Source organism: Perca flavescens, chromosome 17 (assembly GCF_004354835.1).
Source record: "Perca flavescens isolate YP-PL-M2 chromosome 17, PFLA_1.0, whole genome shotgun sequence".
In the NCBI taxonomy this organism is placed as follows: Eukaryota; Metazoa; Chordata; class Actinopteri; order Perciformes; family Percidae; genus Perca; species Perca flavescens.
Genome location: NC_041347.1, coordinates 21,593,668 through 21,618,609, shown reverse-complemented (window position 1 = coordinate 21,618,609; position 24,942 = coordinate 21,593,668). Strand labels below are relative to the sequence as shown.

Sequence of the window (24,942 nt, the reverse complement as noted above, 5' to 3'; positions counted from 1 at the left end):
CAAAAAACCCTAATGTAGGTCGAACGGCGTTGATAAACACGCTAAAAAGTGATTATGCGTCTTGATAACTCGCCAAAATGGCATACGAATTGGTGTGTCATACATACGCCACTTTATGAGATCAGTCTGAAATTCGAAGATTTATAGTTGCTTGGCTAACTATAGCGTGGTTGTGCATAACGCTAGAACGACGTCCAGGATACTTTTCCTCGTGTCAATGATGAAAAAGAATTGTCTACCTTGTAACATAAACGTAATCTATGTGTTGTGATTTCCCTGGCAGACAACTCACGTCATGTGCAGTTGTAACACAGACTAGCTACAGTTAGAAGAGCTACGGTAACGGTATCAAAATAACGTAAAACTAGTATTACACTGGAAGGAACACTCGCGGACGAAGTCGTACTTCTTGGAATAATACAGCCACCATAGGAGTTAAAATGCACCCGGAGGGGCTAGAAAGAAATATTCAGTTGGTTGTCATATATAATTTCACCGCTAGATGGGAGAAATACTTACATGTGTAATGTAGCTTTAAGCAAGAAAATGGTATTTCACAAACTCAAGTAAATTAGGCTTTCAGACAAGAACATGTTAAAGCAATTCATTATGCACACATTATTTTTAGATGACAGAAAAATAGTGCTATGGATCACAGGCAAGAGGATGAAGCTAAAATTGTTTTATTTTCTCCGTCTTTATCACATTACTGCTTTGCAACTGCCCAAGGAGCCAGATTATGATAACTATATTGAACAATTCTCAAGCAAACTTGGTTTTGCTTTTTGTTTTGTTTAGTCGTATTGATTTTTTATTTGTTTGTGTTTTGTTTATACATATCTGAAGCAAAATAACAATACAAAAGTTGATTACAAAAAACGTATCCTTGTCAGATGGTGTGATGTGTATGTGCATGTGGATGTATAGGTACATTACTGTGGGTATACCATATGCAAAAAGTATTGCATTGCAGTTTTTTCTATTTTTTGTCAACGTGATTTTCTGTGTAATTATTTGGGACAGATTATAAATATATATAATTATTATGATCACCTGGAGGAATTTGATTCAGGGGTTCAGTCTGGTGCCTGAAGGGTGGAGTTAGGTCATCAGGTATGATTGCTTGATACACTATTAAACTCCCTCTCCCCCTGGATTTCATAATTTTGGTTTGGTTATAATGTATTTGGTTTGTACCATACTGATTTTTAATGTTTTATTATTGCAATGATGGAGCAGCCTAAAGATACACCTGATGGTGAGCACATTTGCCCTTAATACTGTATAGGAAATCCTCATAATTAAGAAGTCTGTATGGGGAGGTTTTAACAACCATGGCTGTATTGACCTGTATTGTATCCGACTTAAAATACTGGGAGATACCACATCAGGTCTGAGGAACTGTGGAGTGTTTGGCTGTTGATATACTGGAGTTCTGTGTTTTAGTGCCCTCTTGTGATTAATCCCAGAACATGATGTCATGACATTATTGGGTCAGTAAGGTTTAAGAGGGTAAAACACTTGAACTGCTTGTATTGAAATATTTTGGCTTCAAAAGCTTCCTTGATTGCCCACTGCACAATGCTGTAAAATCATTATAATAATATGTATCCATTGTGATGATTGTTGACTTTCTCTTAGATGCTCTGATATCTAATGTTACAAGTATAAATTAGTTTTTTTTTTCCTTTCTAGTTAAGGAAATGGATAATAAGGGCATATTTCTTTGTATAAAAAGTTCAAAATTACCATGACCACATGATATTTAACTCAGCCATTTGAGACATACATTAAAGTGAAACTTTATCCAAAGGTGTAGATGAATGAATGTGTGGTGCATTTTGTGGACTTTTATTCGGCAATGGCTTAATGAAAAAGCATCAAATTAAAATGCAAAATCAGATTATTTTATTATTACCTTGACTAGATGAGTCATTCACATTCTTTCAAGAGCAAATAAATATCACAAACAAAACCCATACTTTTATTCAGACCTTAATAAAACTTACTATACAACTATACACCTGTGTATGAGTTCTCCGACTGTAAATTAATTTATATCAATAGGCATTCCTGCTCTAGCTCCTTGCTCCGGTTGTTCATTCACATCCTTACACATTTTTGTCCATGCTCATGTCCATTCAATTGTTACTCCAGAGGAAGGCCTTGTTGTCCAACACACTGGCCAGTTTATGGTTGAAGGGCTGGTGGAATTCCCTGAGGAGGTCTCTGCTAGCTGGAAGCATAGGACCCAAGTTTTTGTCTGCGGCCCGCCGGGTGTTTGACATAGGCCGTTTGGTCAGTGTGGCCTCCACCTGCTCCGACAGAGGACCTGTGGGGGGGATGTCAGAGTCCTTAACATTACAGAAGTGAAGGCTTAAGGCAGAAACAACCATATAAATACACAGTCGATACAGGCACTTTTTGGATACGTACCAACACTCAGAAAATCAAAAACTTTCTTGATTGTCCCTTTGAGATTTGCTGCGTAGTCCTCGAGTCGAAGAACTAAAATCTGCTCCCTGTCGAAAACTGTCAGCCAATCCAGCAAGAAGATGATGTACATCCCCAAATTTAGCCTCACCTATGGGTGGAAAAATCAAAATAAGTCAACATCATGTCTCAAAGATTAAAAGGTGAATTTTCCATCTCACTGTTAAAGCTATAGTGTGTAGTTTCTGTCTCCCCCATGAGGAATTCTAAATAATAACAATTCTGTCGGTGCATCCGCATGACACAAGCCTTCCGTGATCGCGCTTCTCCCCCACCCCTCCTCCACACAGCTGCTAGTAGCCAAGGAGGACACGGAGGATTAAAAAAACACGATGAACTTTTCAGAAGTGGTAATTATCTTTAATTGAGTTTCTTCTAAACACAGCCATGCTGAGAAATACAGAGAGTTTTGTAGAGCCAACAGGCTTAATTCGCTTTGTAACAACTCATTTGGCAATGGCTTAAATGTAATGGATGTTCATTAATATAAAGAAGTTACGCACTAAAGCTTTAAACATGAACAAGAAGTCCTTAAAACATGTCAACAAATCCATTAAAAAACAAAAAAACATGAACTGATCATTGTCTGTGTATCCATAGCTTGATGTACCTCTGTGTCATAGAGCTTCATCATTGTCAAACAACTATCAAAACCACCTCAAGTTGGAAAGTGCATTGTTGATTTTGCTATTTTTTGTGGGATTTTTCGACAATAAAAAAAAAGGAATATAGCAAGTATTATTCTTTTCTATTTTTCCACTTCAAAGTAACGTAATCACAACAACAAACACTGTTACAATGATTGGTGATATAAGGTTAGATGTCAGCAGAAACTGATCAGTTATTAAAGAGCTCTGCAGTCAATACTTTGATATACTGTATAAGCAGAAAACTACATAACAATTACATATCATATAGAAACTTAAACTGTCAGCTCATGACTTCTATAAAAAAATATTATTTAATCTGTATGGGTGTTTAAGTGTGCTTAAGGTCAGACCAGTCAAAATAACAAACATTTTTTTTGTTATTTTAAAGAGAATATAAAACCAACCAACCGGATATATGGTGGACATATTCCGTATAGGGACACTATTTCTAATTGTGAGGCAACCTTATGTGACCCACACTTACAGCAGTGATTTTACTGATCATTGTGTGCCTTTAAAGTCTGAGTCCTTCATTAAGCCATTGATTAATTCCTTTTGTTGAATGGTAAAATAAAGAGTGAGTTTTTTCATTTATTCCAGATGCACAGACACTCAGAGTCCTCAAGAGGGAACCACAGTGAAACACAAAAAGTAAAATACTGCGCTGTGATTCAAGCAGAGTGGCACGAACAGATTTTGAAAGCCCTCATCTTCCTCTCATCCGTAGCAGAAAAGTCATGTAAACAAAAAGAACCTAATGGTGTTTTTCTGAATGTTTTTTTTTGTTGTTAGATTTGAGACAGATTCTCTTTCTGTTCCAATGGTTTCAGGTCGAGCTGATTGCTGCTTTTACTGTAGTAAATCTCCCTGGATAATAGTGCTGTCTCTGACATGTTGTGATTAGGGGTGACAACCAACAGAGCTCATAACTCAGCTTACTGTCTGATAGTATGTATGCTGAAGGGTCTGAAGTGATTCTGGGCAGCTAGTCGGTTGTATTTTTCACTACACAGAACCAGAGTGCAGTAAACAGGTAGAAAGTTTCAAGAAGAAATTCTGTGTTTGCTGTTAGGTTTAATTCAATATAGTTATAAATCTGTAATCTTATGTAAACTCAGTTAAAAGTCAGAACATCATTTCAGCTAACCGGCATGGCGTTGGAGAGGCTAGTGTTGTAGACGCAGGAACGAAGTGACCTCTCATACAGGCAGGACTGAAACAACTGTACAGAGTCTAGGACCTTCTGGTGGAAGTCCTCTGCTGACTTGTTGGCCATCTTAAAGTACAGGTAGTCAGAATAAAGTCTGGGAACAGAAAATAACAGAGTTGTAAGCCTGTTGGAACTACAAAAGGACATTTTGCTGGACGATGATGGGCAAACAATAGGAGTTATGATTTTAAACATATATGCTATACACAATAACATATATAGGAAAATCCTTCAGAAGCAATCCAAATGGAAAATCACATTTGTATATATACAAACAGATGTGTGGATGGATTTCACTACAGTACCTCTCTACTGGATCTCTAAGCATAATGATGATTTTGGCACCGGGGTGGACTGTGTGGATGAAGTCCTGGGCCAGGAACGTTGGCTGTGTCTCCTCCCTGTCTCCGTGAAGATAGCTCCAGGCTTGGTTGTCCCACATAGTGGATGCACTGGCCTCACCTGTCAAGACATTGACAGTCTGAGCATCACCTTTCGCATTTAAAATGCAGCAAGTATTGCAGACACTGCATAATTGGCACAGTTGAGCTGAACATTCCAGATCAAAATATGCAAGAGATGTTGCAAACGCTTTCCTTATGTGGTAACATTATGTCCTCCAAATCCACACATAGAGATTTGTGACAGTGCAGTTGCAACTTTTTAGATTTGATTTAAATGAATAGTGTAATTTCATTATCATCCTTATTATCCTTGCAAAATATAAATAAGGAGTTTGTTTCACTTCCGCAACCAAAGCTTTAATTTAACCAAGATCATTTATTTATTTATGTATTAGATGATGCTGTCTACTGTCTCTCAGGGCCAGGCCCAAAGTTTGATGAACCTTATTTATAATCGTAGATGCATGGAGAGAGAATAAAGGTGGTTGTGACAGGCCCCAGGGACATTTGAGACTCTGTGTACACTTCTTAAGACACTGTGTTGTTAGACCACAGAATATCTAAAATATGTGAGCACCACTATGAGCTCCTGGTGGTGAGCCACTGAAAAAGAATGAGGCCTGACACGAAAGAAAAGGAAAACAAAATAGACCTGTAATTTGGATCATGGACAGGATCCAATTGTTTTGCCGGTCAAATGTCCTCAGAAAACACCAAATGCATGTCTGAATGATAAATGGTGCTAATAAAAAATGTATCTAAATAAAACAAAAACACCATAATGCAACAGATTATTCCATCTGATGCACAATGGACGGTAATGATACCCACACACACAAACACTCTCACATGTGTTCACCTGTTATGAGTGTGCGGTGGTCTCCAGATGAATTTCCACTGATTCCATCTTGGATGTTTTGGGCTGCCAAGTCAAACAGATCCAGGTAATCTTCTACAGGAAAATTTTCCTGGAAGCCATCTTTGAAACGGATATAACCTGCACCCCAAAGTACAGCCAAAAATAACAATCAGTATGAGCACTTTTATAGACTTCAGCACCATAAAATTATCTCAATGGATTGTTCAGTAAGCTTTGAATCAGGTTGACTTAAAAGCCTTAGTTACTTGAGAATAATCAGAAGGGTTTGGTCAGGTCTACCTAAACATAGAAGTCGTTTATTGGGAGATGGCAAGAAATGCTCAATCTGGAAGCACTGTCTGGAGTCATGACTGTTTAACTACTTCTATGTAGAAGCAAGTAAATTGGAAGATATATAATAAATTTTCCAGAGGAGTGCTGATGAAGCTACACGTTTACATACAAGTGTATTACATAAAACACAGACATTACATCACAGTTACCCTAAATTAGTAGAAGTAGTAGAAGTAGGTTTTTAAAACTGCAGCCAAGCAACAAATATTTTCTTTGTATATTAATCCGCCTTATTTTCTTGATTAACTGATTAACCATTTAGTCTGTAAATCAAAAAATGGAAAATGCACAAAACAATATCCTAGAGCATTGGTTTTCAAACTGTGGTACAAGTACCACTGGTGGTACGTGAGCTCCCTCTAGTGGTACGCTGGTGGAATATCTAATATATTTAAAAAAAATGAAATAAATTAAGTTAAAAACATATAGAAATACTACATTTGTTTGTTTAAGTGAAAACATTTTTTTTTTATATATATATCAGCTTGCTACATAGTTACGTTCATGAACGGTGTGCGCATACATCCATGATTAGTTATGAGCTGTGATGGCAAGATAGTAAGCAGAGGTAAAATAAATGGTTCAAAAACACTGCAGTGTCTCCAAACTTTAACTATTGGGAAGAGACATGTAAATGAGGAGAATATTTTGAGAAGCCCTGTTGAAACTATATATGGAGGAACACAAGTGCTAGTTGCTACTGAAGCAGCGGCGGTGAAATCTCCACAGTACCTGCTAGCAGCAAATGATGCAAAACAGTAAGAAGATATCTCAAACCTCAAATTTAGATTCAGTTGGAGCAGGACGGATGATGTACAGCGTGGCTGTGGCTGTTGACAATATTGTTTTTAGGAATAAACCTGCCTCTTCCGTGAACTGTCCGTATCTGAATAAGGTAGGCCTATGCCATCCATTTTAATGTGGGCCTTAATGGTGGTACTAAGAGAGTCTAATATTTTTTGAGAACCACTGTCCTAGAGCACAAGGTGACATTAATAAATGTCTTGTTTTGCCCAGTCTACAACCCAAAACCTAAAAATATTAAATTTACTATGATGTAAGACCTGAGAAAGCAGAATCAACTAATCATCGCAGCTCTTTTCTAAATACGTGTATTTTCTGCCATCTGTTTTGGTCTTTTGGATGCATTCAATCTGCAGTTACGTATAACTTTTTTCAATCCATTAGCTAGCTTCCACAGTCAATGTTTCAAAACATTTAGATGACTTACCAAAGCGTTTCCTGGTCCACCAGTGGGGCTCCTTCATCGTGTTGAACTTTACCTCTGGATGCAGCAGCAGCCTGTGGAACAAGTCAGTCGTGCCACACTTGGGCTGGCCAATGATGTAGAAGAAAGGCAAGCAGCGTAGACGAAACAGTTTGCCGCCTCTGTGGTATAAGTGCTGGTGGAAGTTGGTCCTCAGGTGGTCACACACAGTCTTGAAGCTCTTTGAACGCAGAGTGAAGCGGTTCCTCCTGTACAGATCAGTGCTGAGTTCACTGGAGAACTCCTCATACCAGCAAGGGCTCTTGATGCCGGGCAGGAAATGGCGAGGAATTACAGAGAACAACTATAGAGAGGAACAAAAAGGAAATTAGGCAATACAGAGGATTGACAAAATAATGGAAATACTGGCCCTCTAGCCTATTGGTGAATCATGATTTGGAGAAGCATATCATGTTTTTCATGAAACTCAGAGGTAACAATTGTCATTCTTGTGAAAATTGCAGCTTTTGGTTACAGGTGGTGGCTGGTAAAAGAGATTCTACTTTCATGGGAACGGCAGCTACTTTATATTCATGTAATTTACACTGTAGGACAGCAGTTACAAGTTCTCATGACAAAGTATCAAAACATCCATAATTTAGGGCTACATGACATGATTTTGCAGCTGTGCAACTGATGCATCCCAACCTGCAGTGGTTGAAAACTGAATTAGATATTCATGTGTCTAACACTGACACATAACACTAGTTGGTCATTCAACTTACTAACTTACTTGTGTTGCTTTCTCTGTAATTGTGATTTAGGGAGTTGATGATGCCTTAGTCATAAACATTCCAAAATCACGTACAGTAATGTGGGGACGCATGATGAGAACATACACCAAACACAGGAGAATTACAGTAAATTAGCACATAGTAACAGCAGTCTTTAGGTCCTTAGCAACACTTAACGAAACATGTAACCTGATATTTACTTAACATCCCTGCGAACGTGGGCTCCAAGTTGAATTAACACCTCTGTCAGTCTCAACAAACACCGGTCATTATGAGCTTCACAAAACAGGCATTTACTGTAGAGTTGATTGTAAGGTGTTTGTTGTTTGTCAGTCTCCTAGTATTCACTTATCTCAACAAAAAATAATCATTTAATTATCATTTGACAGCATTTTTTTTTTTTGTGAAAACATTGCTTAATTGCAGCCTGGAGCTATAACAAAAACATCCTTTATTTTGGTTGGCCCACTCATGCACAGCAAAATTGAGTCAGACACATTTTCCACAGACTTACATGGGAGTCCGTTCCTACGACATCCTTTTCATCAGGCACCTTCCTGGGTGTGTATTCAAGTTTAGAGCCGATGATCTTCACTAGCAATTTCATGTCTCCTAAATTGTTTTCAGAGGAAATTTCAGCTGCTGCTGTGCTGGTTGGCATGACCACAGGTCTGAGCTGATAGGGTAAGGGGGTAACCAAGAGTCTTTTCCTATCCCACATCAGGATGTAGGACGCCATGATAAGAAAAGTCATTATCAAGCCCATCAGGAAGCTAACCACTTTGACTTTTGAGACGCTCCGCAGGTTAGTCCGGGACAACAGTGGAACCCACTTGATATCCAGATTCTCAGTCACGTTTGTGTGCCTGAAGTCAAACAATGTCCTAACAGGCCTCTTCCCATAGTTCTCAGCCATGGGCAAGCTGTGAAGGCTGCAAGTGTGCTCCGTATGAGTCTTGCTCCCATATTTACAATCCGATAGTGACATACTGACATAAAAGCGCAGTATGCATGTAGAAAGAGGAGAATTATTCTCTCAAGAAAAAGGTTCAAGTTTCACCTACAGGAGGTTGTGTGTTCTGATGTATCCATACTCTCTATGTCACTTGTCTTCATTTCTTACGTGCTCCCCAGTCTTCAGCAGGACCTCCTGTAAATCAGAAACACTTGTTAAAACATGGCTTTTTATTAATATCACTTCAACTTTCTTTTCACCAAAATTGCAGCAGTGTTGTTTCCTTTGAAGTATTTCAGTCATCTCCCATTATTCCAAGAAAGGTGGTATGAACATTTTTAATATTAGGGTATCTGAGGGAGCTTAATCCCACTCCGAGGCATCAGTCAGTGAATTTCAAACTACACTCCCTTCTATAGCACCAGTCACCTCTAAAAATGTTTGAGGTTAGCTGCAGAGTGTGTGGTCTGCTGCATGGAGATCCCTTGCTTCATGATGAGGGCAATATAGCACAGCTTTACTAAGAGACTTTCAAGGTCAGAATAATAGTTACTCTGTAATTCAAAACTAAAAACACACGATTATTCTCTGTGAGCTAAAAGCCTGCTGCGAGTTTCATTTTGTTAACCTGGAAGTATCATTTTCAAGATCAAGGTTTTACACAGAGAAAACCAAGTTAAGTATTGATACAGGTGAACATGCAGTGTGGCAAGTGCAAGTATTTTCTTTTCCCGCCCCATGAATAATAAGAAAGTAGCCATTGTTATTTCTAGTGCTAATGAACTCCAGACATTGAAGTGTAAAATGTTTTTAAAACACTTTTAAAACACTTCCTCAGCCAGTAACATATTTCTTTTTCTTTTGTTGTACAGTTTGTAGAGTTTAACAATCCCACTGGACCTGGGGATTGAAATCCTGCACCAGTATACTACAATTCTCTAATTTTAGAGTTTTCTTTTTTTTTACTGCACAACAGGGGCCTGATAAAGTGCAGCCAACGTTATGTGACTCAACATGTTCACACTTAAATCAATGAAGGTGCATATTTAGAGCATAATGAAAGGCCACTCTGCATCATTTTAGGTGACTACGCTGGATTGAGTCTAATGAAAGACACTATCAAAAGTGCATTATGGAAAGTGTAGTATCCAGTGTTTTTGTAGCTTGAAGCATACAAATGGTCATACCAAATCATCATTTGGCAAATTGCAGGATTATGAGAAAAAGTTTTTTTTAACTCTCTGAGGACAAAAGACGCGCCGGTGCGTGCGTCCCAACGATGTTTGACAACAATCCTACTCAAAAGGCAATATTACAAAATTTAATTTCAGACGTTTATTTACTATTTAAATTATATATAACCTAAGACTTTGGTAAACTCATTTCAAGCACTGAAACAATTCGTACAACACATCATAAGTTAAGGTTTGTTTTCAAAAGAGATTTGAGGAATTTCACAAAAAGCGAACATCAACGTTTCAGCTTTTGCCCCAAATTATCTCTTTACACATTGCGCTAGAAAAAATGTGGGCATCTTAGCTGAGATTGTTCTGAACAGGGATCGGTTTTATGAAAATACCTTAAAAAAAAGGTAAATTTTAGAAGATATGTGAATATGCCCTTAGACCTTAGAGGGTTAACTCAAGGGAGAAAGCCTTGAGAAAAGCCTATAACCATTGAGGTTCTCTTGCATAGCATAGCCCTGATGAATCCGAACTTCATTCAGAAAACAAGCATTTTAAAGATTATTTTTTGGGGGCTTTTTCCTTTTATTACAGTGACAGTGAATATACATGAAAGGGGGAGAGAGATGGGGGATGACACACAGCAAAGGGCCACAGGTTGGATTCAAACCCGGACCTCTGCAGGACTCAGCCAACATGGGGTGAACGCTCTTACTGGGTGAGGTAGAGGATGGAGGAAAATTTGCTTCAGATATTTCAGCCTATGTTGCTTTGATTTTGACCGTTGTTTTTTGATCCTGTCTCTTGTGAGTCGCCCAACTTTATGGAAGTGAAATCCTATTATGGTGGAGTACTCCCTTAAGAGTACTTTTTTTATAAAAAACAAAATCATAATCCTCTCATCACTACATCCTCAACACAGTGCTTGCTTGTGATCTGAGTGTATGTATGTAAATTCGTTCTTGCCAGCCTCTTCCATCTGTTTTTTTTTTCAGGCTTGCAGCGTTCCCCTTATCTTTCTTTTAATGTTGCAACACTGATATAAATCGTAGGTTACTCAAGCAAAGTCTGCATGAGTGCAGACTTGCTGAATGTGTGCCCAAAGGACTTTAAAAGTTCACAAGAAAGCCCTCAAACATTTGCAGATTTCATAATGGGACAGCTCTCAGACCGTGTAGACTTATCAGGAATGCATGGCAATATCTGAAAGCCCACTTGCGATTGGGCAAAGAATTTATTTTCAATCCATCTAGAGAGCCTCACTTAATAAAATATCAGTAGACAGAGGTGGGCATTTTAAAATGCCAATGACAACCCTTGCTTACCAAACTGACATCTAGAGTAATCAATAGTTTAAGTTAGGGCTGGGCGATATGGATAAAATCAAATATCACGATATTTTTGACCGAATAGCTCAATATCGATATTGCAACGATATTGTAGTGTTGACTATTGGTGCTTTCACAAAATATTTACACAATGACATTTTTGATAAATAATCATTGGTAATGTGAATATAATGACTAAGTGGGTAAAGGCAAATAATAGAACAGTTACAGTCTGGTAAGTTCAGAAAATGACATCACTTGACTGTAATGCAGCCTTTAAAGCCAAGAAAAGACAATACTTATGCCATATTACAATATCCAAAATCTAAGACGAAATCTAGTCTCATTTCATCATATCGATATAATATTGATATATTGACCAGCTTTAGTTTAAGTTATTCGTGAATAATACTGCTTTTGATACAAATCATGATTCCTGCCTTACCCTTTTCTTAAATTCCCATATTTTGATGTTGTTTTATACTTTTTATTGATGTGTAAAGCCCTTGCTAGCTGTGTTTTCAAAAGTATATTAATGAATGCTACTGTTCTCATTTTGTTCATGCCTCTGCATATCTTTATTTCTACAAATCCAGGTAATGGTTATCCTCTCTGTTCTCTACTATCAATCTAGTAGTCCCATTAAATATTAATGTCTAGTTAATGTGACAGAGGATAAAGAGGACAGTAAGAGTCAAGGGTAAAGCACAGAGTGGAGAAGTGAAGCAGCAGAGATGAGAAAAACTGTGAGAAAGAGCAGAAAAGACAGCCTTTATTAGACCTCTGGTCTAAAAATCGATCTGCGGTGGGAAGAAAACAGCAGGTGGGATTGACTGAGGTGATCAGAGCATCAGAATCTTGCTGACTCAAAAGCCTGCATTCATCATTGCATTAGATGCCTTTGTTGTCCTAAGTGCACAAAATGTCAAGACTCATCTGGTATCAAAGACAGAATGCGATTTTACTCATGTTGTTGGTGAAATGTGTTGGGTTGTTTACACTATAAATACGTGAATTCATCTGAAATCTTGACTCACGGCTGCTTGTTCTCAAATGATGATGACACTAGATGAAAACCCATTATTACAATTTATCACGAATGGGATACCACATTTCATGGTTATTCATGCAAAAACACAAACGAGAACCTCATTGTGACACTCGAGAAAGTGTTCAGGGGATTGCCAAAATTATAAAGATTAATCTTCTGCACAACTTGAATGTTCGTCCAAAACGTCATGGCAATCCATCATATAGTTGTTGACACATTTTGGTCTGGACCAAAGTGGTGAACCGTGGGGCCTGATGATGGGGATCTTGTCAGTCTGTCCAACACTTCAAATCAACACATCACAACAACTGATTTATTGATGTCTTGATTGTTGATAGTCCCCAGAAAGGTTTGATAAACCTCTGACCTTCCCTCCAAAGTTTCATTTTTATTAAATGGGCAGAGCACAACTATGCTCCCACAGTATGAGCTTTTTTCCATTTTGGACACTAAGTATCCCTCTTTCCCATCCTCAGGGCAAAATACCAACTATCCAATGAAATGAGGTCATGAAATTTGTTGAATCTATTCAGGCTTAGTAGGTACAACCATTTGATTGTATTAACCCACAGCTTTTTATTTCTAACAACACCAGTGAGGCCAAGAATGTAAGAGCTGCTATTTCTTACATTTACTGTAATTGAGATTACTATAAACTCAGGAGTCTTTTCTAGATAATTAATAGGCTTGTAAACCCCACTCTTCTGTAAGCATATACTGTCAAACAACCAACAAAATCCAACAGGAAATTACACCTTATTGAAAACAACTTAAATGTTTTGAAAACCCAGTCTCTCCTGTATCATACAGATCCAATTCAATTTCAATTCAATTTTATTTATAGTATCAAATCATAACACTTTACAGATAGAGTAGGTCTAGACCACACTCTATAATTTACAAAGACCCAACAATTCTAATAATTCCCCCAAGAGCAAGCAGTGCGACAGTGGCGAGGAAAAACTCCCTATTAGGAAGAAACCTCGGACAGACCCAGGCTCTTGGTAGGCGGCGTCTGACAGAGCTGGTTGGGGATGTGATGAACAGTGGCAATAATAGTTACATTAATAATGGAACAGCGACTTCAAATGGTAGTCGTAGTAGTTCATGTCATATCAGGGCGCTGCAGGGCGTTACAGGATGTAGCGTGGCACAGCAAAGCATGGATGGACGTAGCAGGAAGCAGCAGGGTTCAGCAGGACACAGCATGACATTGTAGGGCACCGCAGAGCTTAGTAGGGAGTGCAGCAGGACCATGGAGACAGCTGCAACCAAGATCTTGGGGTCATTGTGGCAGTGGTGAAAGGTTAAAGAAGCAAACTTGTGACCGGGAGGTCGTCGGTTCAATCCTCAGACCAACAGGATAAAAATCTGGGTGGGGAAAGTGAAAGATCAGCGCTTGTCCCTCCCTCGTTACCACCACTGAGGTGCCCTTGTGCAAGGCCCTTAACCCTAACCGCTCCAGTGGAGCTGCTCAGTGGCCAGCAGATCAGACTGTGGTTTTACTGGGCAGCTTCCAGGTATGAATGTGTGAATGTGACAGGTCGTCACATAAATGTAATGTGTAGAATATGCCACTTTCAACAACTGTAAATTATAAAATTAGTGTCTATACTTTTGAGATTATACATCTTCTGGCTGGACGCTATTGAACCTTACAAAGGCAAAAACATTTTTACTGATTTGTAATAACAATATGTTCAGCTGTGATAAAAGATCTATCATATCAGTAGTTTGTGCTTGTTACAGCGACAAACCATGAAGCTCATTATTTTTAATTAGTCAAGGCTGTACAGATTCTACAGCTGTGTGTCAAATTTGGAATTTAACCTTTTGTGCTGCTAATAAATATTAACAAAGTGCAGACCAATGACTTGTTCCTTCTCCGTTCTTCCTTATAGTCCTACCTCCTTCAGTTAGAAGACAAGGTGACAGCTTTTTAAATGTGATTGCATTTACTTTGACATTTCAGAATTCAGATGGGCTCTCATGCATCTGCTTGAAATTCTGTTTGGGGTGTTAAACTGGGTGCAGGTTATGCCATTACATGGGAGTGTCTTGCACCCTCTCATTTATCCCCCTCTGTATACCCTTTGTGACAAAATGATGCCAATCAGCCTCAGCCCAGTCTGTGCTGCAAAGATACCAACTGAACAGCAAATGAAAATCAGCATCCCTGCAGAGCTCTTCCAGAGACAATATGCTGCATGCAGATGTTCAGCTCAGTTTAGCAGCGACATTATGAAATCTGATACCTGAAAAAGAGCTTCTGCAAATGTGACAAACGCCTTTCAAAAAATCCAATGTGACCACAAAATCAGTTAGAGAGTAGAGGAGAAAATCAGTTGCAAGAGTCAGCACTCATTACACACACATATTCTTGCCTCTCCTGAAACATGTTTTAATCACGTCTTCATGTTTATAACTGTGTAAACAAAGCCTGACCTTGTTCAGTACACTCTTTGACTGTGACTTGGCTGAATCCCAGCGCTGGGAAATGGGAGGCACAAGAGAAACTAATGCCACAAAAGGAAATAAGACAGCCTCCCTGTTGATGGGGAAGTCAAACAAAGATGGATGGGATACCAAAACTGCAGTAATAATAGAACTTTCTCTATGTGGATGAAAAAGAAATCAAAAGTCAAAGTAATTTGAGCAACAGAAAATAACATCACTGTTGGGATGTACTCTTTCTCTGGCCATTTTCACAATCAGATCATGGATAAAATTTTGGCAGGAAATCTAACAGCTCCCTAAGAGAACAAATATCTCAGGAAGTGGGCTTCATCCGTCTCATCATGCTGAACTAGTCCTCCCTTTCTTTTTCACTTCGAACTAAGAGAAGGAATGAGCGTGTTGATTTTCTATCACTTGACTTCACAGAAATCTGACTCCTTAATCTGTTAAGTAAGCAGGCTGTTCAAGCAATAGTACAGTCTAAACAAAACAGACATGGCAAAAAAAAAAAAAACACGAGAAATATTAAAACCTTTTGTTTAACAGTAGTGACTGTCTTGATCAGCCAGGTCAACACAGTCCACTCTGACATCTGAAGTGCAGATGATCCTATGAAGCTAAACTGTGTATTTGTGCATGCATGTAGATGTATATATTTGCATGCATTCAAGACATTTCTATTGGACATGGAACTTATTTTGGTACTACAAAGATTCACTTCCAACTTTCAGAAAAGCACAGAAAAAAGGTCTTCAGCCAGTGGGTGTCATGTGACCTGCAATAACAGTTGTGGCCAATAAGCCAAAATAACACCAGACAGTTAAGGTGATAATTTGCAAAAGTTAAGGCCAACTTTGGGTTTGCTTAGATCGGGTTCGGTTCATCTGACTGCTAAAGTTTCTTGCTTCACCTGTGTTCTTAGATCTCAGCAATTAACTTACAATGTTACTTAGTGATTAGTCTATATCCTTGACGTTCCACTTCCAGGATTGCTCCGGCACCGCTGGAAATTCCGCTGGATGCGTGTATTTTCTGTTTCCTTCCGCTTTCTTTGTGTTGGCATTTTAAACCCCAGTGGATTTATGAGGACTATCGTTAACTGCTCCTCAGATCTCTGCAGGGTAAATCCAGACAGTTAGCTAGAATATCAGTACAATCTGAGTTTTCTCTCGCACGACTATTTTGCAGCGGCTCTGTGCAGAGTTTAACGTGACGATTCTGATTGGTTTAAAGTATTGCTCTCAGTTAAACGCGTTAACGGCGTCAATTTTTTTATCGCGAGATTAACGTTCGTTTTGGCCTAGTAAACTTTGTAGTTTTTTTCACATGCTGTTGCAACAACTAGTAACACCACACAGGATCTAGCTAGACAGCTACACACTTGTTTGGGCTTGCAAGCCGGCCAAAGAGTAGTAGGCTAACGTTACGTTATGAGTGGATGGCAAGCGCGAGACGCCAAAATGGATGCCAATAAGATTCTGAATGGAAAGTTTACTTTTAAAAAGTTGCCAAATGGTTCCATTGACAAGACCAAAGTGATCTGTGTGTGTTTTGTCGTTGTGAACTGAGCTATCATCGCAGCACGTCCAGTCTGAAATACCACTTGATGGCCAAGCAAACAGCTGATGCCAATTCTCCGCCCCATCGTCAAAGCCAGGCAACAAAAGCACAAAGCAAGCCAATCCACTTTTCCATGTTGATAAGAGCATTAAAATGAGATAAAAAAGGGACAAATAAATAAATCAAGGGACATTTCGAATAGATAAAAATGTGCGATTAATTGCGAGTTAACTATGACATTAATGCGATTAATCGCGATTAAATATTTGAATTGTTTGACTAGCACTAGTTTAAAGAAATGCCATTAAACCAGAGCACATTTTCCTCCCATCCCTGAATGCTATGTGGAGTAGCCAGACTACTTACTGATAAATCAAAAATCAAAGTTGTAATAAAGCGGAATGATCCTTTAATGCCCTGGACCCTTCAGATTACATAATTCTAAATATTACAAAAGTATTTCATTTAATTTTGCTATGTTGGTCTGATTACAAAATGGCGATGAGGCCAATTCACTGTGGTCAACATCTGACCACAGTGGACTTGCATCTGCCACAATCCAAATGCTGATAACACAAGATTGAAGAAAGCTTTTGAATATATAGATTATTGAAAGCCTGATTGAGTTTATTGATTTGTGTTGATAACACCACCTTTTCAGTCCTTAATGGCAACAAAACTGCATGTACTTACTAGGCCTGCACGATTTGGGGAAAAATATGAATCACGATTTTTTTGCTTAGAATTGATATCACGATTCTCTGCCACGATTGTTTTCTCACAAAGTGTAATGTTTATTGCACACTTGAACCATGAAAAAACAAAACAAATTGGCAGTACCAAACATAGATATTTTTTTGGCACCTTTAGCACATTGCACATCACCACAAGCCTATAAACATAGAGGCTTCAATGAATAAAGAAAATAAAGTACATACTGGCCATTTAAGTACAGTAGGCTACCAAAAATAGTGACATATAACACATTGAACTAAATATGGCCCTGATACAGGCTCTATCTGAACTCCTTGAACATGTCTTAACATAATTAAAACATGTCAATGTCAAATGCTTTCAATAAATTAATTGAAAAAAAAAAAAATTCAAAGTCATTTAAAAATTAAATTGTGAATTGGGGTGAATCAAGATCCCGATTTTATAACGATTTATCGTGCAGGCTTAGTACTTATTCTTTATTGTTGCTCAAGAACCACGGTAAAAAAACAACCTGTTACAACTGAGCAGGGTAACTCCTCTGCCAGATCACTTTCTTACCATTAAAAGTAGCAAAAGTTCAGCTATGGCTTTGGTTAGTAAACAAAGTTTGATGCTTTCCTCAATCCTGACACATGTTTCTTCTTGAGTTGCAACCAGGAGAGCATTTGGCTGCAGATTACGCTGATGAAAAATGCTTAAAGACACAACCTGTCAGTGCCGTTCAACTGCCGCAGCTTTTGAATGTGTGTGACAACCTACGACTGCAATAATGTTTGCACACACAAAACACACACACGGTAACATGTAGAAGCTTGATCATACTTGTTGGATTTCTTTATGAACTCTTGTCAGCCAAAATCTGTTCACACACTTAAAAAGCATCTAAAAGGTGGGAGAGGTAAAACTAAGTAAAAAGTAATTCTCATTTTTAAACATTTATAATTAGACTGTAATTAGTATGTGTCACTAACATAATAATTATATCTTATGAATCATGCATGATTTCTGTGCCTACTGTATGTTTCACTTTGAGCACTGACTACATTTAATCATTCTTTCTCAAACAGATAATAATGCAGAACCAATCTTGCATTACTGAGGATTGTTGTCATCTCAAGTAAAACAAACTACCAACTCTTGAAATAGAAACTTGGAGCTGTTGCCAAAACAATTTAATATCATACAAACCTCCCACATTCCTAATGCGCTGTGAGTGTACAGAATAATTTTCTTCCATTTGTGGTGGACCCCCAGAGTCCAGTCTAAACAATCTGATATGGTTCAACCCTCTGGCTCTCCCTCTCCGCTCATACTTATAGCATTACCTAAGCTTCAAGCATCAGCCAAAAGAAGCATGGCTTTGACATCTCACCCTCTCCAGCCAGACATTTGTTCCACAAACTCAGGGGGCAACCTAAAACCTTCCTGCCCAGTAGAGTAGACCTGACAGACTGCAGGGCTGGGCGCAGCAGCAGGACTGAGGTTTATCTTGGGTGTGTGCAGAGTTATGGAGGGTGGAGAGGTGCTACATACTGTCACCACACCTACACGTATGTCCTCCTTCTCTCGCTTTCAGCTCCTACTCTTTCTCCCTCCGATTAACAATAAAATACAACTTTAGTGATTTAGAAGCTGCACTGAGAGTCCACAGAGGCCGGGTTTGTCCAAAGGTCTGCCTACCTGTCAGGACCACCACGCTGCAGCCTCTTTAATAGAGTAGAATGGGGAAAGCAAGGGGAGAATAATGAATCAAATGTCAAACAGAAATTGTGAGTGTGCAAACATCTCACACATCAACAGATCTCACCCCAGACGTCAACCAAACCCCGGCAATGAGCCGCTGGAAACAAATACACAAGTCACTTCATGGCTTGTTTGCTGGGATGCATGAAAGAAACCATTTAGGCATAATGGAAGGAATTAGGGGAATATGTTAAATAGTCAGATGTAGACAGAGAACACTCCAGTTTATGTTACTATAAACAGAAAAATTAAAAGTACAAGAAAAGCGCAAGACGTTGTGAGAGTGTGTACAAATGTTTACAGTACAGCCGTTTATGTTTGCCTCATACCACAGTCAGTGTCTGGTAGACCATGAGTCTTTTACCCCATGGAGACATGACACTGAGATATTCTGCAGCTGTTCAGTGAGGGAGAAGATGTAACCAGGAGAATAGCTGCAAGCATTACAAAGTCTTAAACACATAGTATTGCTTTGGGGACTTTATAGCTCATTTCAGGACACTTATTAAAGAAGCTATGTGCAGTTTGTTTTTTCCCTAATGTTTCAGTTAAGTTTAGGCTTTTATGGGTTGTTGCTACATACAGGCTGTCAATTCATAGACACAGCTATACTACTCTGCAGTCAAAGTGTTTGATATCAGATTACCACAACGTTTTTTGGGGGGATTTATGATCAAAACTGACAAAAAGGTGGGGAAAATACTCAACTAGTTTTAGTATGAAGATAATACACTTGAAAAAAAAAATGATCAAAAACGTTCATTCAGCTGAGGAATAATCTCTAATTACGCCAGACATCTAACAAAATCCTTTTTCTTGAATCTTTTTGTAATTGATTATTTTGTTGAACAAAGATACTCACACTAGAGTTGAGTCTGCACGCGCCTCTTGTGTAGCCTCTCACGAGCCACGATGGCGACCAATCAAGGCGATTAAAACCACTTGACGGGCGTCTGTATGAAACGATAAGTGAAATAAATGAGAATGTTTCCTCAGCATTAACGGTGTTCATGTTGACAAACGCCGGCTCCGGTTTTGACGCGGAAATGCGAGACTTTCCGGAGTCTCCATCTGACTGAGCTCCCCTGCGCGCGGCACACAGTCAGAGGAGAGAGGGGAGGTGCGCGTGAGGAGCAGCGCAGGAAACACCGGGCACCGGAACCAATCTTATCTACATCTCAACCTCGAAATGCTTTTCATTTGGGTTGACCTGCCGTTATGATGAACTGTAAATCACTGCAAATCAATAGATGCAGGCTACTCATTCTGCCAGTTTAGGGGTCCCTCTCTGGGTCTCCATATTGGTCGCTGTGTGGAGAGTTACCGCAAAATAATTGTTCACCTACCAACTTCGTTAAAAGCTATCCTAATTAGGGGAATCAACAAAAGCAACAGTCCCTGGATGAAAATCTGTGACATAAAATGCATTTATGTGTTATTTCACGTTAGAACCCCCCTTATTAAAGCTACTGCATAAGATCTGATGCACAATGCGTGTCCTCATGAATCTCCCCATAAACCATTAACATGCACACCATGTGCTGTAAATGGTGCATTTTATTTAATTTGGTAGCATCACCAAGCGTTTTAATTTTCATGGACAAACCAGACTCTTTGAATACATAGCAGCACTCCAGCCTTGAAATAATCTCCATATTATTATTTAATCTCTGCTTAGATATCCACCCCACTGCCCATAATGGTACAACAATTGGGAAGGTATTGAAGTAAAACACTATATGGCCTTGAGTGAATTGGAGCTTGATGTCTTAGAAGCACATAGTTAATCATTCACCAGCTGTCATGGTATGTTTTTATACCTTATTATAAGTTTTATTCTGAAGGACAACCTGTTCTTATAGTGTACTGATGAATGTTTTTGAAAGCAATATTGTGCAATCAGGGACTTTTATTGCTTATAGTATATTACCAGAAGAGCTGTGCATTACCACTGGTCTTCAAATAAATTCATACTGTTCCTTTATTCTAACTAGTTGTCATGACTCATTGTGGGAGTCATTGTGGATGTTTCACAATGGCACTATTGGCCTAATGATAAAACTACAAGCTCTGCTGAAACAAAACTGAACTGCAGGTCCACACAAATGTGGAGCAATGGTATTTATCACTTTGTTTATTAAAAAGCACAGAGCACATATTTATCCAATTAATCATTTTCAAAAATGATGGGCATGTTTTGCTGTTTACCATTTGCCATCTCAAGACTCTTAAAACATAGTTAATAGTAGATCTTTAAAGTGGGGTTGGCTGGGGTTGTATCGTTCGTCAAAAACAGTAATTTTACCTTGCAGAACACAGGAGTTGCTGGTGCTGCCTCGATCGGTTAGTTTGTGTTATTGTGTGAACCAATGGAGGTAGCAGAACTCATGTGTCCTGCAAGGTAAAGTTACTATTTTTGTTGAAGGAGTCTGGTGGCTTTAAAGAGAGCATAGAATGGCTTCAGTTCCCCGTCGTAAAGGCCCTGTTTGACGGCAAGGTAAAGCGGTACAAATATTACAAATATAGTGTACACTAACACAGATTTTTTTTTTTTAGGTGGACCTTTCTTAGGTGGCTAGAATACATTTTGCTGTATGGCCCTGTCAACAGCTGCTTAGCTTCCATGTTGGGACTTCTGTCTGCTTCTCCAAACTGGGGGCGTGCCGACCGTCATCTACACTGACTATGGATAAGTAACTCATATAACCCCACTTCAAAAGATTCAATCTGCCCTTTTACCCTTGTGTTGTCTTCCCGTCGACCATGCACTTGTTGTCCTCCCAGGTCAAAACGGAAAATGAACACTGTTTTTGACATTTTTGTCACTTTTTTGACATTTCTGTTGCTTTTTCTAACGTTTTTGGTGCTTTTCCCCACTACCACTAGTATTTTTTTTGAATTCATGGTCAATAAACCTCATTTATATGATTTAATACCAATTTCTTTAGTTAACAAGCTAAGTTTAGTCAGATACTGTTTTGAAACCATTTAAACCGTTTTTCTCAAATGCTATAAAATTAAATAAAACTGATGCGATCATTTGTTTTAACTTGCGAAGAGTGTTATATGGGGACCAACCATGTTTTTGGGCAATTTGGTTGAAAGAAACCCAAATTTCCTAGTCTGGCTATCACCAGACCAAGCTCAATCTTTTATGATTGAACATTAGTCTGGGGAATCTGCTCTGTATTTTTTACTGAAAAAGAGGTGTGATCAACAGGGACTGCAGATGGAAACTAGCATTAGCTAACTCTGGTACAAAACATCTTTTTGTAAGATTAATGTATTTTGTACATTGTCCCTGACAAATAAACTAATTAAAAAAAAACTAAAAAAACGGGCATAGTTCAAATGACTCTGTACGCAATTGGATAGTCCTTCAACCAATCAGACCAACGATCCGGGTGACGTAGCAGCGACAGCGGCATCAACGGATTGCTGCGCTTCGGTGGCCGCTATGTTGAATGTAAACAAGAAGCTGCTTGGTTGCTTCTCTATCGTCGTCGTGTTAAACCCGGCAATAGCGCGCCAGGTGGATAAGCCTGTTTGTGATTGGTACCCGCAAAATTATAACGGAAGCAGGATAGATAAATGTACAGGTTTCCAGGTAGGTTTCGCCTGCAGATCGGGCTGGGTTTACCCAGTCTACAAATTTTCGATACAGAGACTTCAAAAATGGGTCAAATTCGACCCATGGGTTAAAGGATATGTTACTGCAGCAAGCTAGCCAACCACACTTTGAACACTGGTGTGCATCTGGGATCACTACCATATCCTTTACTAAACACAGAAAAAGAAAAGAACCTATCATAATGAATTGAAATCCTTTCAGTTCACTCTACATCACAAAAGAAAGAGTATTCTCTATGAACCCTGCCATTGACACTATTCTTCCTCTTTACAGGAAGGAAATTAATTTTGTTGTCAAAAGCCGACTCCCTCGCCATTTGTCATGACATCTGTTTCTAAACAGAAAAAAAATGAGAGAAACGAAATGACATGTTGAGGACTGCTACAACGTTCATCTTTGGAGCTCCCATCGTTGCAACTTTTAAGAGGTGAGATGGTTCATTTATGACAAGTGAAAGAGTCTGCCCTGGGAAGCTGACACTGCTCTATGAAGATAAAGTCTCATTTGAATAAACTGCCTCCCCTTCAGAGCATATCCATATGCATGAGACTTTGAGTCTAATTGCTGTTAATTCCTGTTAAATTGATTGTGATTTATTCACATCTCACAGAGATGCACAAGCTGTGTTGTGGGGGGGGGTGGGGGCTGTGTGTGTGTGTGTTTCTTCTAACAGATATATTTCCCCACAGAGTCATCTGAATCAGTTTTGATTAGATAAATTGTAAGATGTGGTTTATATTAATAGATGTACTTATATTCAAACATACCATTAAAATATGTTACTCTGGCAAAGTTGGTGTGTCGGTCGGTCCAGCAGTCTCGCAGAGACCAAAAAGAGCTAAAAGATAGTGAATATTGGAATCGCATATGCCAGGTGGATACATACATGACTCCAAATAAATGTTAATGTTGCTCTGTAGCTGCTGTATAAATCAGCAACTTTTTTGCCAACAAGTTCGCCATATCAACTCAAAAGATGATATGTTGATGTTGTGTTCACAACTTCTTTCCGCTGCCCCCAAGGCATGAAAATATCAGTTACTGCAGGTTTGAAACTCACTTTATTGCAATCATTACATTGCCTTCTTTTTACTTTTACTTACTTTTAGTCATTTTTCTTCAACATTTGAAGACATTCATTCTCCTACATTACGAGAATCTATCATATTACACAACACACACACAACACTCTGTCATCTGTGCAAAGTTGACACTTTCTTCAAAGGTGTGCAGAAGTATTCCACAGGGTAAAAAGTACTTTTTTTATACTGTTATTCGATATCCTTGAAGGAAAGCCAGGCTCATAAAAAGCTTCTCTGTTATTCTCTGCATGCTGCCTCCATTTCTACCTTTCCAAATGAGTCAGATATATGGATGTCATCTCACCTTGGAGTGTTCACTATCCAGCACATCAGGATTCCAACAGCAAACAGAGGCTTAGCTCTCTTAAATCCTTTGCAATTGTGCATAATCTGTGCATGAGAGGTGAGATGAAGACTGTTGCATCTCTTTTTCAAATCTAACTGCAGAAACCACGTTCATTACACTGCCATTAGTTCACTCAGCAGCCGTTGCGAGATAATGTCCTCTAATGAGCGTGTGTGCGAGGGAGGACGAGTTCTCTTCCAGCACTGTGGGCTTTGACTTTGAGACAGACTGTAATTAACAGCGCTCTGTCCTCTTCTGTGTTATTAGCACCGCTGACCTTTGAATGCATCAGATGAGTAAAACAACACATCTGGTAAAGCTGCAGTGTTTGGGGAGAGGAGAGGTGAAGAGAATATTAAACAGAGATTGTCAATGAGACAAAGTTTCACAGATTATTGCAGGGCTTTTAACGCTTGATGCATTGTTTTGACCAGAGGGTTCATCAATACCCAGACTGCTAGAATATCCATTTTGGATTTTCAATATTTATTTTCTCTGAAAACTATTATATAAGACTTTATACAAAATTTATCACAGAAGTACAACTTTTTTTTCACTGGAGGATTTAACTAATGATGTCTCTGTCACTGGCCCAAGCTGATCAGAAGGTAGAATGATTTTATACTAATGGGCCCAATGTTAAGAGTCAAAAACAGCTTTGCCTGTTTCAGCCCAGAGTTTGAGTTGATTTAAGGATCTGGAATTCCCCCTCATTTTACTCACGATGAAATCACATTAGACTTATTTCCCAAACCATGAAGCCTTTTCCTTGGAAAATCTGTTTTCAGCCACTGCTTGACCGCTTGACTCTTGTGCCAGTAGTCTTGTAATCACATCAGCGTGTCTGCGCTGGCCTGTATGCAAAGATTAGAACACATAGTCAAAAGATTTGTGTGGGAGGGGAAAAGATGGACTAG

The 24,942-nt window shown here is 38.9% G+C and overlaps 1 protein-coding gene across 2 annotated transcripts; it reads right to left on the bottom strand.

Moving 5' to 3' along the window:
* Positions 1-1,885: 1,885 nt before the first annotated feature.
* On the bottom strand, positions 1,886-24,223 carry LOC114572655 (carbohydrate sulfotransferase 15). Of its 2 annotated transcripts, XM_028604374.1 has the most exons (9): positions 23,984-24,223; positions 19,829-19,919; positions 8,486-9,121; positions 7,202-7,541; positions 5,617-5,754; positions 4,659-4,815; positions 4,291-4,447; positions 2,437-2,584; positions 1,886-2,332 (listed from the first exon to the last, which is right to left on the bottom strand). In XM_028604374.1, exons 3-9 carry the CDS (start codon positions 8,957-8,959, stop codon positions 2,142-2,144), a joined length of 1,605 nt encoding a protein of 534 aa, XP_028460175.1. In that variant the 5' UTR covers positions 8,960-9,121; positions 19,829-19,919; positions 23,984-24,223; the 3' UTR covers positions 1,886-2,141. The 2 variants fall into 2 exon arrangements, with proteins under 2 accessions (XP_028460175.1, XP_028460176.1); XM_028604375.1 differs by lacking the exon at positions 19,829-19,919.
* Between the last annotated feature and the right edge of the window lie 719 nt (positions 24,224-24,942).